Source organism: Haematobia irritans, chromosome 1, assembly GCF_050003625.1.
Source record: "Haematobia irritans isolate KBUSLIRL chromosome 1, ASM5000362v1, whole genome shotgun sequence".
Taxonomy (NCBI): Eukaryota; Metazoa; Arthropoda; class Insecta; order Diptera; family Muscidae; genus Haematobia; species Haematobia irritans.
Genome location: NC_134397.1, coordinates 97,107,932 through 97,124,699, shown reverse-complemented (window position 1 = coordinate 97,124,699; position 16,768 = coordinate 97,107,932). Strand labels below are relative to the sequence as shown.

The 16,768-nt window shown below is 32.4% G+C and overlaps 2 protein-coding genes across 9 annotated transcripts in view; one reads left to right on the top strand and one right to left on the bottom strand.

Moving 5' to 3' along the window:
- The window catches only part of qin (tudor domain-containing protein qin), a 663,334-nt gene that overhangs the window by 306,612 nt on the left and 339,954 nt on the right, over positions 1-16,768 (bottom strand). The window lies entirely within an intron of this gene.
- The window catches only part of LOC142221453 (uncharacterized), a 73,046-nt gene continuing 57,941 nt past the window's right edge, over positions 1,664-16,768 (top strand). For 2 of the 7 annotated variants that reach the window (XM_075291208.1, XM_075291201.1), the window contains exons 1-2: positions 1,670-1,902; positions 7,210-8,207. In XM_075291208.1, coding sequence (XP_075147323.1) covers positions 8,150-8,207 — 58 coding nt within the window. In that variant the 5' untranslated portion in view covers positions 1,670-1,902; positions 7,210-8,149. Of the gene's footprint in view, positions 2,046-7,193; positions 8,208-16,768 lie in introns of all 7 variants that reach the window. The other 5 variants (XM_075291207.1, XM_075291206.1, XM_075291203.1 and 2 more) reach the window with 5 other exon arrangements.

Sequence of the window (16,768 nt, the reverse complement as noted above, 5' to 3'; positions counted from 1 at the left end):
GACATAACGGCATTTTTTAATGAAAGAATCGTAAAAAAATGGGAGAATTTTACAGTGTGGCTCGTTTTTTAATGAAAAGTAAAATTTTAAAAATTTTGAATTACTACGCTTTCTCTCTCTAGGTGTAATTGAGTGCTGGTTAAAGGTAATTAACACTCAAAAAATCACCTTATTGAGAATGAAAAAGATGAATAACTAAACGTATAGTCTTTTCTATTGAAATATTATTTAAAAAGTATATTTAGCTGGAAATATTATTGAATAGCTTGTAACTGGACATGACATACAAAATCTGGAAATTCCACCCATTCCAGTCCATCTGGCAACACCAAACGAAATGTTATGTAAAACGAAGATAGCAAAAGTTTGCTAGTCATACAAATAAGAGCCACTCACCCGCACAAAAATGCAACTCGGCCACACAATAACGCATTTTTTTTTTGTGATTGAGTGGCTCATATTTGTATGATTTGGCATCGGATTTATTCACTCAATTGCTTATAGCTTTGTCATTTCTCGGTCGATTTTCGTCTAGTTGGTCTTATTTCTTACGATAAAGAGTCATTGGCGACAAAGAGTCATTGTAAAACATGTAAAAACATTTTGTTTTTTGAAAATTTGCCATATTTTCATCGATATATTTTGAACCATTTAACTTATCACTATATTTTTTACCTTCATTTTCAAATTCAGCAGATCAAAATACATAAGAAAAGTCACCTCTCATTTTGCGACATAAATTTACGACGGTATAATACGTATGTCGCAAAAGAACAAGAACAAAAGGAATTTTAAACATTTTTAATTTAATTTTGTTTGGCTCCTCTATAAAAGGGATGCAAAAAATATGGTGTTACATTGTATTTATTGAAAACTCAACTAGTTTTACATGTTGCATTCGCGACTTCAAACTATTCGGTTTTTGCGTGGTCCGTAATGTTCAAGTTTTTGTTGCATCAGCGAATGACTAGCTAGTATGGAAATTGACTCTAATAAGTCAAAAAGTAAATGTTTTTAAATTTAAAGACTTAAGTATTTTTTTTTCTGCAGAAATTTGTGGAAAGTTAATTATAAGCGTGTACAGATCGTCGCGTTTACTGCACCATTGAGTAGGACATAGCAACTTTGGCTTGAAGTCTCCCATTGAAACATTACTGTGACGTTTACGACGTTTACAACTTTGCGAAAGTGGCAAACCTAAAAAAGTTTGCTACAGACCATCTCTGGGTACCACATAGTTGGCATCTTTTAATATTAGATACTTCTTACTTGTTTTAGCATCAAAATAACTCACTATATGTATATATGCGTAGAAAATGTTTCTGTAGGGCTTTCAAATGCAATGCACGTATTTCGTTAAGGCATTTTATTTTGTGTGAAATGTATTAGATTAATCCAAAAAATTCAAAAAAAAGGTTTTTTATTGTAATGTAAAGATGCTCAAACAGTGGTTTTACGATTAACAACTTTCAAATGTACTCACAAGCATACGCAACACATACAAACTAACACAGCATACATTTTCACAAGATATCAAACAGATTTCCAGATTGCAGCCTCGTACTATCCAAAAGCTTTATTGAATCTGTTAAACTTGGCTGAAGCTTAGCATTTGCAAGCGAAGCTCGCTACTAATTCAAGCCACCCAACTTCAGTACAAATTCGACTATTGAAAGTTGCATACCACTAACGCGCTCAAAATTTCGCGGAGCAAGGCGCAGAGAGATCTTACAAAACATCTGAAGGTTGAAAACACTCAAGTGATCGTTCGGTTAGCAGAGATTCAAATACAACTTAACAAGAAGTTGCAACTTGTACAACACCCGAAAGCCATTATTACGTGACGATCCACATCCGCGACCATTAATGTTCCATTTAATTTGCTTTTGTTTACAACTTGTGGTGTGTATTGAATGGGTCTGCCAAATTGCAACATTGGGACATTTTCCTATATCAGATTTGGTGTGGCACAGCGGTCTGTATTATTGCCCAAGTGTTAGCGATTTAGATAGAGTCACAAATTGAGCCACTCTAGCAGTCTTAGAGTAAGAAAAATCAAATTTTTTTAAATTTTGTGGCAAATTTTGAAAATAGCGACACAATGTCAAATGGTTTAGACATTTAATTTCCAAACTCAATAGCACAACCCACTTTCGATATATAGAATAATGAAACCTTGGATTATTTGTAAATCAATTGCTCCAACTAATCCAAAAAAATGTGATATCATACATATGCTTCCGATCTTCATGAATCGTTGAAAAATATATTGATGAGATCCAATTTGGGAAACGGTTATGACCTGAAGAATTCTCTATGCCCCCATATATACTACATTACTTAAAGTGATCACATAACCTTGTTAATAACTTCGAAAGTATTTGTGATTAGACCAACAAAAGGTCATTCTGTATAGTAAGCGAAAAAAAAGTTATCTTCACTCATAAAGTAAATAACAACATAAATCACATGTGTGTACAGTAGTACAGTACCATTCATTAGGATAGATACGCTCACAATTCAATAGCCAAAATAAAAGTGCGTGGTTTTCAGTCATACATCGGAAAAAAAGTAAACTGTTTTATATACTGAAAAATATTGTCGTGAGACCAAAGATTTCATGTCTTCAAAATACGAATGCGTTTTTTGCTTAGCATAGAAGACGCATTTCTCTGATATAATTTGTTTTCCTTGTTCGAAAGACGATGAACTTCTCTATAGTCATTTTTTCCTTATAATTAAGTGATTCAAATTAAAAATAGGTATCTGAAAATGAAAGAAAATTTTGTTTGAATAGGTCACACCGTCTTTAATAATACTTCAAAATTAAAGAAATTGTCTTTAAATTTGTTGTCTTTGTATCTTGACAACAAAGCAAAAAAGCGTTTAAAAATAGGAGACGTTTTTCTACACTTTATTTTAAAGACGATTTTTACTTGAAACATAGTATAATTTCTACGGGAAGTCGGGTCTGAATTTGAAAATTTAACTTGTCGTTAACACTTTTTTAAAGGACTTTAATTGCACATAAAAACGAATAAATTAAAATTTGCTGCCTAGAATCAAGTACGCAAAACTTCAAATTAAAAGACAATTCGGTCTTAAAAGTATCCTTACATCAATTCTCCGCTTCTTTGGCTCGGAATCAATACCAAAATCATTAGTGCAAAGAGAAAAATCTTTGGAACCGGACATGCTTTTTTTCAGTGAAGCATGAATGAACTACCTCGTACGAAAATTGTACTCCACATTTTGAGTTTTCCACAAAGCGTTGTTAATACCAGGAAAATTGAATACCCTGTTGTACTTTTTAACTGCAGTTTACGAAATTACACCCTCTAATAGAAGAATGAACTAGAAGTAGAGAAGGAAATCATTGGCGTAAAATCATGTCCATTTTAACCATTTATACTATTTTTGGGAATTGTACGTAAATTTTATTGTGCTTTAGTTCATGTTGAACTTTTGTGTACGGTCATTGAACTTTATACTCACGTTAAGTTCATAAAATGTTTTAGACATACTTAAAAAGTAAAATTTCATTAAGCTGTGGAATATTTCGAAAATATAATAAAATTTAACTACCAACAAATATTTTTTTTTTGCAATAAAAATAAGTTAAATTTAGCCTTATTTAAACTTCGGATTTTTTCTGTGTAGTTTGTAAACAGAACCACACATGGATGTTTTTTTTCGATTCTCGGGAATGCGGATTTGTTTACTATACTTTGCGGGATACCGCCCGAAGAATTACTTTTTGTGACATATTTTAAATTGTAGGAAAACAAACAAAAATCCCAAAAACTTAGATTTGTACTAAAAGAACCGCCATGTGAATGAATTATGCAAATTAATACTTTTTAAAAGCATTACGGTATACGAAACTGTTGCATCGGTTACGACAGTCTCAAATAATATCATGGTTATTGCATTTACATTAGATCTCGTAAAGTGACCAACTGTTTGCAATGGCTCACATAGGCTACTTTTCTACTAAAATGTCACGATCGTATACAAAAAATGTCAATCTGTTAAATTGTTTTCTATAATTCTCTCAGTGAAGACAGAATAAACCCATACTTCTGATGAGGAAAACGGTATTTATGACCGGGATTTTTAGTTCGTAGTAAAGAACTGTTATACACACTGCAAAAAAAATATTTACGTGATATTAAAGATTACGCAACATAAATTTTAGGATGCGAAATTTACACAATATTAAGGACAAAATTTCTTTGAAATAATGAAATTTCAATTAAAACAAAGTTATAATCTTTGTTTCAAAAATTTTTTTCAGTAAATCTAGGACACAAATTTTGTAAATTTGTGTGCGTCGTTTAAGTCGCATGACTTTGAACTAAGTCTAATTTTACTTACAGTAAAGAAACACATTTTTGATTTAAAGAAATTGTCCTTAAATTAACTGAAATATTGAAACTTTAGATTTAGGTTAAAAACGCTTCAAATATAGGCTAAGACTTATTTTGAGGATTTGGCGTCTTTGGTTTAAAGTTTTTTTGGAATTACGAAAACATTTTTTACTTTGAAGTTTCCGTTATAATTTCGATTTTTAAACTGGCATTTGTTTGTACGTTAGTACCTTTATTAATAAACCGCGAAAAGAGAATGAAAATTTGATAAATTAGATCTGTATCCTTCAAAGCCAGATAGGTCGCTAAAAAATTTATTTATTTGAAAGAAGCCGCATCTTTCGCTCGGAATCAATACCAAAATGCTTAAGGGAAGGTAAAAATCTTTGGATTCAAGTAAACATTTTTTTAGTGTACACAGAAAACAATATTTACGTGGTTTTGAAGATTACGCAACCTAAATTTTAGGAAGCGAAATTTACACAATATTAGGGAAAATTAAAAGAAAGTTTATAATCTTTGCTTCAAATCATTTTTATAATTAAATTTAGGACACACATTTTGGAAATTTGCGTCCCTCCTTTATATTCGTATGTCTTTGAATTAAAGCTAATTTTTCTTAAAGTAAAGAAACATATTTTTTATTTAAAGATATCGTCCTTAAATTAACTGAAATATTGAATATATACTTATTTTGAGAATATTGCATCTTTGGTTTAATTTTTTTTTAATTAAGAAAACATTCTTTACTTTGCGGTATCCGTTATAATTTGAGAACAACATGTAAGATCTGTATACTAATTTTAATTTAATTTATAAAGCCAGATAGGTCGCTAAAAAACGTCTTTATTTTAAAGAAGTGGCATCTTTGGCTCGGAATTAATACCACCATCATTGAGGGAAAGTCAAAATTTTGGTTCAAAGTAAACGTTTCTCATGTTAGACTTCTGTGTTTTTTTTTTTCTTAATTTTCCGATTATTGTTTTAAAGGAACTATATATATTGTTCGATATAACGTTAAATATGTTATAATCACGTTCGCTATAAACGTATTTAAAGTCGTATGTCTGTGAAGTAAGGCAATTTTTCCTTGACGTAAAGAGAAACATTTTTGATTTTAAGAAATAATCTTTAAATTAAGTGACATGTTAAATATTTGGATTAAAGATGAAAATGCTTCAAATATAGTTTTTTTGAAATTAAGAAAACAATTTTCTACAATGGGAATGTGAATTTTAGCTGGCATGAAAAGCTTTCTTAATATATCGTAAATGAGAATCAAAATTAGATAATAGAGATATGTATCGCAATTTTCATTTTATTGATCTTAGTTTTTAACCAAATAACTCTCTAAAAACAGTTTTTATTTTAAGTAACCCACTTCTTTGGCTCGAAATTAGTACCAAAATCCTTAAAAGAAAGTCAAAATCTTTGGCTTGAAGATAAATCTCATATTTAATCGTGTGCCGCGTTTGATAAATTACGGTAATTGTGACCAATTATTTTTAAATTCAATACTTACTAACATTGTATACAGTGCGGAATTAACCAATAGGTCGTGTAAAATAGCACACAAAAAATTGTTTGTGCATTTTAGGAACTGACACCATTTTATATATCAACAAGACTTATAGAAATTGGAGAATTTTAAATTTGGACTTAAAAGTCAGAGTGCTTCCATAAATTGTACACTCAAAAAAAAAAAACTATGCTTAGATACAAAGATTCTGACTTTCCCTTAGGGATTTTGGTAATGATTCGGACCCAAAGACGTGGTTTCTTAGGGTATTATCTGGCTTTAAATCTGGTTTCTATAAAATTTAAATATGTTGTAGCTTTTATCTGAAACTGTTGCCATTAATCTAAAATTAATTAATCGTTAATCGAACTTTATGTACACATAATATTAAAGAAAACACCAAATATAACATGTTTCACCCTGGGCGAATGGACTCCTGACTTCTAACGGAGAAAGCGTATAAGAAGTATCTCCTTGCCACTGTGCAGGTTTTCTTCTTTAAGGAAAATTTGCCTTACTTCAAAGACATACGGCTTTACCGAAGGAACGAACACCGGACAATTTTGTGATATAACACTCATATAAACCGATCTTCCCACCTGGCTTCTTGAGCGCTTAGTTTACTTTAGTCTTCTTTTTTGCCAAATTTCTTTAGCGCATAGAAGCACTCTAATTAATTCGATTTGACTAAAATTTAGATAGCGGGTTTATTTTGAGCAACAAAATCAAAATAGTGTTTTTTTATTAATATCAGACAAATCGCTTTATGTGTGCTATATGGTCTACGGATACCAGGATTTTTCTCCTTAAATTTCTGGACGCCGAATGCTCTTTTGCACACATAAATCAATAAAAACAAAATATATCGGGTCATTTTTGGTACTGTCCACCACAGTATTACAAATAGAGTGCTAATAAAATGGGATTTAGTTCCATTAACCGGAGTCGACTCCGGAGTCGGAGTCGAGGATGTTGAAAAATTAAAAAATTGTTGGACCCAAGTTATCTTTTATTAATGTGTAGTCCAATTTTTTTAAATACGAAAAATTAAAATTTTTAAACAGTCAATTTCATATTTCATATTTTATAAATAATTAAAAAAAAAATAAAAATTCTGTCTTTCGCTCAAGTTTAGAGCTCCAATTTGAATTATTATACTGAACATATTCATTATAAGTTCAACGGATATATTTTTTAAAGAAAAATATTATTTTATTTAAAATATGTTTATATCAATTAGGTTCGGTTTAATACAGTTAAATTTAGTATTCTAAAATTTAGAATAAAGAGTATTTATCGTTCAGTCAATATCTTTTTCAGTTGGTGCATAAGACTCACTCCCTCGCAGGGCAGTGCAAAATTCATTAGAACACATCAGATGTTGCCAACTAGTGCACCTAATCAATTGAAGCGGACTGTTGTATAAATTTAATTATAAAAATCTTCATAGACAATCGAAGCAAAAATTAAACAATAAAATAAGAGCCAAAAGTGTATACCTATGACAAACGGAACAAACCCAACAACGTGAAGACTAAGTACGGATCGCTTGTAACACTCGTGAGCTCAACAAAATATTGGCACAAACACACTCACCCGAATTAAGTGCTGGTATTATGCAGTGAGAAGAAACTTGTTTTGTGGAAAGAGACGACGTCTCACATCCAATATTCGGGGAGTAACAGCATTTATGTTTAATGTAAACTGCAACGACAGCATCATTAGCAGCATTGGCGAAGCCTCGATTAAGTGAATAGCATTCAAGACACTGCCACTCCACTCACTTTATTCGCTGAGAGGTTTGTCAGCTAGTACCTCACAGTCTCAAACAAGGCCCTCCCTGCTTCATTGTGGTCCCACAACAAATCTACACAAAGAGCCCCATAGTGACCATATACATGCGAACACTCCGCTTCTGTGGTTCGATCCAAATATATAGATTTTACCTCGCCCCAATCACGGAAAAACTGCGGAATATGCTAAAGACTATTGCATAACTGGCTTTGCTTCAAAGGAAACATTAAAAGTATCTGCGAAAAGCTAATGTGCGTAAACCATGCACCACACCCTGCTTTGAGTCATACATATACACAAAGTTCACGATATCGAGATACAAACACATACACGTGCACAATACGTCCGAAACCAATGCTATGAGTCTTTGAGTTTCTGTGACTGCGATATAACAGACAGACCGTGAGATCATTTGATTAACCATCGCTAGCAATCATTGACCACAACATCAAACAACAGCAGCAACATGTTGCCGCGGATATCATTGGTGGTTTTTGTGCTGTTTGGATTTCTTTTGATTACCGGTAAGTATCACCTCCATTAAAATCTATACCCAAACAATTAAAACTGCTCAAATGTTTTGTTTAGAGCTGTATATGCTACTTATATTAGGAGAGGCAAATGATTATTCTGGTGGAATTTGTTTGAAGACGGTAGAACGTTTCTTTAGATGGTTATTCATGTATACAAAATATTTCAATATCATTCTATTTAATATATCCATTAAAAACATCGAGCGGACAAAACGTTTAGAATTTGGGATCCCACGCACAGATGTAGTGCAGTGAGTAGTAATTGTTGTACCCGTGGATCGACCACAGTACAATCCTACACTGTTAGAAAAATATGTTTTTCATATGTTCCGATATAAACAAAATGTGTTTCGGGCACAATTTTAAAACATAATATATTTAAGTGCAAACATGTAATGTTCCTAAACTAACACTAAATGTTTGGGACATCTATGTTAATATGTTAGAATATATTATGTTTGGGGCATGAATGTTTCATAAAAATCATATGTGTGAATGCAAACATATATAAATTTACAAATTTCGAGTAGACATATATATGTTGTGATATTTTATTCAGAGAACGACAGAGAGAGAGAGAGAGAGAGTATAGAGAAAGAAATAGAGATGGAAACCGGGAGGGATGACGAAAGATATCAACATAACACAGCGAGAGAATCAAAAGGGAGCAATTTCTGTGAAACCGCTTGTATGTTGTTTCGGAAAACTGTTTTATGATAAGGCCAAACATTTAATATACTTAAGTCTAAATATAATTTAATTTGAATATTAGAATGAGTATTCGGAGTAAAGAGAGTAGACATTCAGAACCAAGAGAATAGACCAAGAGGAGTTGACGGACATCTTCAAGTAGAAAAGCGGACATTAAGTTCGAGTTTTGCAGCTAAAACAATTGAAAAAGATTATTAAAGAAAAGTAAAAGGCAAAATATTTCCATTTTAGAGTGATAATGCCAACTTAATACCGGCCTTAAAGGTAAAAATGAAATTAAGTACAAATGTGTAAATTAAAAAAAAAATGGTGTTCGGTCGGAGCAGGGATTGGATCACTATCAATGTTACTGCAAGGCATTCACCAGATACAAAATAGATATCGTATGCGGTGATTGATCCACGTACGGATTGTACCATTAAAATTTTAATTAAAATCACTTCAATCATGAAATTGATTGTATCGCTTACCAATTCAGTCGACAACAGGTCTAAGTTTCAATTTAAAAAAAAAAAATGATTTTTACAACCAAACCAATTATTTTTATAATTGATCCCGTTTATTGCCAAGGTAACGACATCAAAAAGAGGTAATCTCTCAAGAATGAGATTTAAGGAACGCAGAAATGCCTTGCTTATCCTAAAGAAATTAGGATTAGTTGACCCAAGCACGTTGTCGGCTACACGCAAAGAAAAAGAACGTTTGGAAAACGTGTACCGAAAACGTTTTTCTTCTGTTAGAGTTTTTTGAGTTTCTTCCAAAATTTTAAATTTTAAAAAATTTATAAAATCTAATAATTTCTTCTACATTGTTTGTATTTGTATTTGGATTCTTTATTGGCCATATAGTACAAAAAGCGTTAACTTATAAACTGTACTTTCTAAAATTTTTTAACAGAAATAAAGTGGGTCACAATAATGGTGCATTATAGAAATATTAACATTATTAAGGGACAATTTTTAGAAATATTCATGCAACAATGGATATAACATGGTAAACAATATAAGAAAAAGAGAAAAAAGAGGAAATAGATAATAAAATAATAATAATACATATTAAAAATTAAATTTAAGATAATTGGGCAAAAACAAAAAAAAAAAATCAAAGAACTGTTTAGTCTAAGAAAGCAAAGTATGATTGCAAAGCATTTTTAAAGATTGTGTAATTTGATATATTTCTCATATTAGATGGTAAATTATTCCACAGGCGAATGCTATGAATGAAAAATTGTCGCTAGGACAACAAATATCGTGTCCTGAGAGGTATGATACTATTAATACGGGCTGAATTCGTAAATGTCCTAAATGTATTTAGGTTCCGTCGTAAAGATTGCCTTATGTAAGAACAGTAGGGAACGAAAATCGAGAAAATTACTGAAAGTCATACCATACAACTCATTGGCGTACTCAGAAATGCTACTAAACCGATCGCTACCATACACAAACCTAGCAATGTCATTAGAAACAACCGTCAATCTCCTACACCCTCAAAAAAAATCGCTTCTCTAACATATTATTATTGGATACTGCCGAAATATTAATATGTCTGTTTTATGTGAACATATTATATGTTTGGAAGCACTTTGAGCCCCAAAAAATTATATGCTTGGAAGAATTTTCCCGAAAGTAGATCGTGCTCATTCCCTCACATAATTTTCACTTCTACGAACTTTTTTAGTTCTTGACACCTTTTTCTGTAATACAATTAATGTTGAAGAAATTATTCAATTTTATAAATTTTACCTTTCGGAGATTCGAACCGAGGACCATATTAGTTTGTAAGCCAACACACTATCCACTGGGCTACGTAGCTGTTATAGTCACCAATAGACAATTATCGTTACAAGTTACATTTATATAGCATAGTTTGCAGTGCCCACGAGCCCATGCAAACATAACATTATTTACATAAATAATTTTATAATATACAAATACATTTATTTATTCGTGAACAGTTTGTTTTGTACTTAATTTCATTTTTTTTACCTTTAAGGCCGGTATTAAGTTGGCATTATCGCTCTAAAATGACCCTGTTATGCTTTTTACTTTACTTTGATAATTCATTTTAAGAAAATAAACGTTTTCAATTGTTTTGGCTTCAAAACTCGAACTTAATGCCCGCTCTTATATTTGAAGGTGTCCGTCAACTCCTCTTGGACTACTTATTAATAAAGAGGAACTAAACTTTTATACATTTAATTTTTCACTATTTCCTCCTTTTTTCATTTTACTGTCCCAACTCTAAAAAGAGTATAGAGCAGGGATCCGGAGCGGAGCGGAGCAAGCCCTTTTTTTGCCGGAGCGGGAGCGGCATTTCTAAAATACGGAGCGGAGCGGTTTCCAAATGAAAAACCGCTCCGCTCCGAATAAAATATTACTTGAATGAAATGTGTAACTTTGAAATTACACTGTGTAGGTAATTTCAAATTTAGCTAGTACTTACACCCAGAAAAAAGTGCCTTCGAAACTAAAGGAAAAAATTTTCATCAATATAGTTTATCCATTTTTTTTCCATTAAGGTAAATTTTTGTGAAAAATAATAAAATTTACTCGTTTCAGTAAAAAAATCCTAAACTGTAAGCAGTTAGGAATAGTTCATTAACTAGAATAAGGCATGGAATTTTACTCATACTATTTTCTTCGCTGGGTATACGAATTTACTACTGAAAAAGAAAATTTTATTCACCGATAACAAAGCATTCGTAAAAATAAACAAAAACCGAACTAAAACCAAGTTTCTTAAAAATTAGTAAAATTTCTTATAAAATGATAATTGCGACTTCCTTTATAATAGAAAGTTTTTCATACATACGAACAACACTTGGCATAGAAAAATATTTTAGTTCATTCGTACTAAGAAGTATGCAATCCTTTCAAAACTTAAGGAAACACACTTGTTAGAATATAGGAAATTTTCCTAAATTTCTATTGTCTACCTGTAATCGATACCTGTCATCGTAATCGATGTGTTAGCGCGTGGGTGTAATCGATATATTTGCGCGTCGGTTGTTTTTTTAGTTGGAATCGCGTTGTTTTGGTATACGGAGAGATTGTTAAAAAATTATAATAAATAACAAATAAAATATTTATTTTAAATTAGTGAGAAAAATTTTCGTTTTTTTTAAATAAATCTATCAATGTTCGTGATAGTGTATAAAGAAAGAAAACACCAGCAGAATAACAACCCTTTCATTTGTCTTCATTTTGGAATCTTCAATTATCAGGTAATATTCAGTGACGCTAACCTTTTGCAACAAAAATGTTTTATGATTTTTTATATTTGTAGGTATTGAAATTGTAAAAGGAGGACAAAATCGTTAGGCAGCAACTTATTAAAAGTGAAAAGTACAAGAAGAAGAAAAAGTGCGTTTTACAGTTGATAATATCACACGGAAATTGGAAATAGTGGAATAATAAACTAATATTTCAAAGAGATTCGATTCTGTTGATTCTTAATAAATATATTCAATATATTAATAAAACATGTCTTTTATTGAAGATAAAATTGCTTATAGAAATAAATAAAATTGTATTTAAAAACGAAGGTAAGCAGTTCTAATTATGAAGTAAAAGTTTTACCACAAATGTGTAAGATTTGTCGAAATGAATGAAAAAATTTCAATAAAATCATTCCATATATGAATTCAAATTAGTTAATTTTTTTCATTCTGTAGTATAGTGGTATATAAATATAGGAAAATGTTAACTAATATATGGAATGCATTATTCCTAATTTCTACGAAAATCACATCGTTCAAACAAATAAAAATGTCTTTGGCGCTATACGAAGTTCAACTTTCTTCGCAATGAGTTCATTTTAACTTAAAGAAGGGGTCACTTTTTTCTGGGTGTAGCGTAGTGTGAGTAAACGTTTAAAATGTACGATATGTATTTTTGTACGTATGTACATTGGGGAAAACACAACGTGTTTTTTAGTAATTGTTTTCAAAAACGGCAAATGTCAAAATATATATCTAGTATGTGTTGTAAAAGTAACAACAGTACTTTCGATCAATTTCATCCCGTATTACTACAAAGATGTTTGTAATGAACGTCAAATAAATGCAATTAAACGATCTTATTTATATTTAATTTTTTAGTTTTCTACACTGAAAAAAAATATTGTCGTGAAGTCAAAGATTCCATGTCCTTAGAATAAGAATGCAAATTTAGCTTAACATGGAAGACGCATTTCTCTAAAATAAAGTTTTTTTTTCTTGTCCAAAAGGCAATAAACTTTTGAATGAAGTTGTAATGTCCTTATAATTAAGTGATTTTACTTAAAAATGTGTATCATAACATGAAAGATAAAATTTTTGAGGTAAGGTCAACGTGACTTTAATAATTAAGAAAAATTCTTTAAAATTAATAAAATTGTCTTTAAATTTGTTTCCTTTTTGCATCTTGCCTACAAAGCAAAAAATCGTTAAAAAATAAGACATGTTTTTCAACACTTTATTTTAAAGACGCTTTTTACTTGAAACATAGCATAATTTCGACTGGAAGTCGAGTCTTAATATGGAAAAAAATAACTCGTTAACTCGTTTTTAAAGGATTTTGATAACAACTGACGAAAAAAAATCTAAAAAAATTAAAAATTAACATTTGCTTCCTAGAAGCAAGTACATAACCCCCAAAAAGAGAATTAAAGGGTGATACGGTCAAAATTTGGTCAATATAAACTTGACGCATTTCTTTCAATTTTGCATTTAAAAAACCTGAACACCCCTCATTTTGAAGGTGTGTGTGTGTTGAATGTTGTTCCTATTTTGATTTTGGAATTCACTCTTCAGTTGTCAAAATGCCGTCCAAGCAAGAAGAGCAGCGTATCAAAATTTTGCTCGCGCATCGCGAAAATCCGAGCTACTCGCACGCAAAGCTGGCAAAATCGCTAAAAGTTGCTTAATCAACCATTACAAATGTAATTAAAGTGTTTGGGGAACGTTTGTCGACAGCCAGGAAGTCTGGATCGGGGGGAAATCGAAAACCGGAAGCCGCTGAGACGACAAAGAGAGTTGCCGGTAGTTTCAAGCGAAACCCTAACCTCTCTCTCCGAGATGCCGCAAATAAGCTGGGTGTATCGTCTACAACCGTGCATCGAGCCAAAAAACGAGCCGGACTATCGACTTACAAGAAGGTAGTGACTCCAAATCGCGATGATAAACAAAATACGATGGCCAAAGCCGCGATCCCGGAGGCTGTACACGACGATGATGACGAAGTTTGACTGCGTGGTAATGGACGACGAAACCTACGTCAAAGCCGACTACAAGCAGCTTCCGGGACAGGAGTTTTATACGGCAAAAGGAAGGGGAAAGGTAGCAGATATTTTCAAGCACATAAAACTGTCAAAGTTCGCAAAGAAATATCTGGTTTGGCAAGCCATCTGTACCTGTGGCTTGAAAAGCAGCATTTTCATAGCTTCCGGGACTATCAACCAAGAAATTTACGTGAAAAGAGTGTTTGAATAAACGTCTGCTGCCTTTCCTGAAGAAACACGGTTGTTCCGTACTGTTTTGGCCGGATTTGGCATCTTGCCATTACTGTAAAAAGGCCATGGAGTGGTACGCCGCCAACAACGTGCAGGTGGTTCCCAAGGACAAGAACCCTCCCAACACGCCAGAGCTCCGCCCAATTGAGAAATACTGGGCTATTGTCAAGCGGAACCTAAAGAAGACCAAAAAAACTGCTAAGGACGAGCAGCAGTTCAAGGCAAACTGGCTTTCTGCGGCGAAGAAGGTGGACAAGGTGGCTGTACAAAATCTGATGGCAGGTGTCAAGCGTGAGGCCCGGCAATTCGGATTTGGAAAAGCGAAAGCCTAACTGAATATTTTTCCTTAATTTTATACTAATTGACCTTGAAAAAGAAATTTAATTTGATTTTTTAAATAAACGATTTCACCGATTTACACGCGTTTTCCCTTGACCAAATTTTGACCGTATCACCCTTTACGTCTTTAAAGTATCCTTACTTGTATTCTCCGCTTCTTTGGCTCGGAATTAATACCCAAACTGTTAAAGTAAAGACAAAAACTTTGGAACCGGGCATGCTTTTTTTCATTCACATTTGCTTTATTATTGTACTATATCCTAGCATTCTCTTATTTCTGATATTAGTTCTCGAAAATTTAATTAAAATTATGGATAGTTTCAATTTTGGTGTGCGCATATACATTTATTATACAACAAAGGGGAAAAAAGCGAAATTAGGTAACACTAGATCTGAGTAAGAATATTCGTAGGTATACCACGGACTGATGTCGATGGAGGTTGTTGCAAACATAAACATACACACACACATTACAAATATAACAAAACCTCTTCTCTACGTCTGTTGCAAAACAAAAAAAAAACTTTCGGAGAGTAGTTACTTCTACTCTGTGTATATACTTTCAATTCCAATCAGCGTTGCCGTTTTGGTCCGATCGGACCAAAATTGGTCCAAAAGATTTCTAATTTTTAAATTTGGTCCGATGGTCAGACCAAACAGAATTTGGTCCATTTTGGTCCATTTTCATAAATTTGGTTTCTATCACATATTAAATAGTAGATGGTGCACCGCAAAGAATATTGTTGGGAGGCCAAATATTCCACATGCTTAAAATACGAATACGAATTTTGCTTAGAATAGAAGACGTATTTCTCTGAAAAATAGTTTTTCCTTGTCTAAAAGTCTCTAAACTTTTCAATGAAGTCTGTTTGTCCTCATAGCTAAGTGATTCGACATAAAAATGTGTATCCTAACATGAATGCAAATTTCGTTTTAATGAAGTCAAAATGGATTTAATATTTCTGAAAAAATCTTCAAAATTAATAAAATATTTCAACACATTGTTTTAAAGTCATTATACCCTAAACCACATAGTGGTTAGGGTATAATAAGTTTGATCTGCCAAAAAATGTGCCTACAAGAAATATTGATTTTAGACCCCATAAAATATATACCGATCGACTCAGAATCACCTCCTGAGTCGATCTAGCGCTTGGCGTCCGTCCGTCCATCCGTCCGTCTGTTCATGTATTTGTTGTTCACAGGATTTCGGTCGCAATTATTAACCGATTTTGATGAAATTTGGTACAGGGAGTTTTTTTTGGGCACAAGGACGAACGTTATTGAATTTGGAAGAAATCGGATCAAATTTAGATATAGCTCCCATATATATGTATTGCCCGATTTCGACAAATGGGGTCACGTTGCACTTTTTTTACTAACCGATCGTCGTCAAATTTAGCACAAAATAATCTTCTGTATCACCCTTTAAGTCTGAAAATTTCATCGAAATCGGTTCAGATTTAGATATAGGTCCCATATATATGTATCGCCCGATTTTGTCAAATTAGGTCATAAAACCCTTATTTATCAACCGATCTTACTCAAAGTTGGCGAAATGTAATCTTCTATAGCACTAACTATATGTGCAAAAAATCATCGAAATCGGTTCAGATTTAGCTATAGCTCCCATATATGTACCGCCCGATTTTTCTAAATAAAATAAAACTCAATTGAACAAATAATACAATGTTTGTACTATAATTTTCTCGAAGAGGAGCGGAGCGGAGCGTGGAGCGGAGCGGAGCGATTTTTTTTTCTCGGAGCGGAGCGGTTTTTTTTTCTCCGGAGCGGAGCGAAAAAAATGGACCGCTCCGGATCCCTGGTATAGAGCTCTTTCGTTATTTTTATGAAGGTCCCTTTGTAATTTTTGTATATTTCCACCGTTTTTTTTCATTTCCTTTGCCTGAATATATTGACTTACTCCTCGAACGTTCCGATTTCTTTCAACGAACCAAGAAAAAAATTGTGCCCATAATGCCAAAATGATAAACAAAACACATGTCACACAT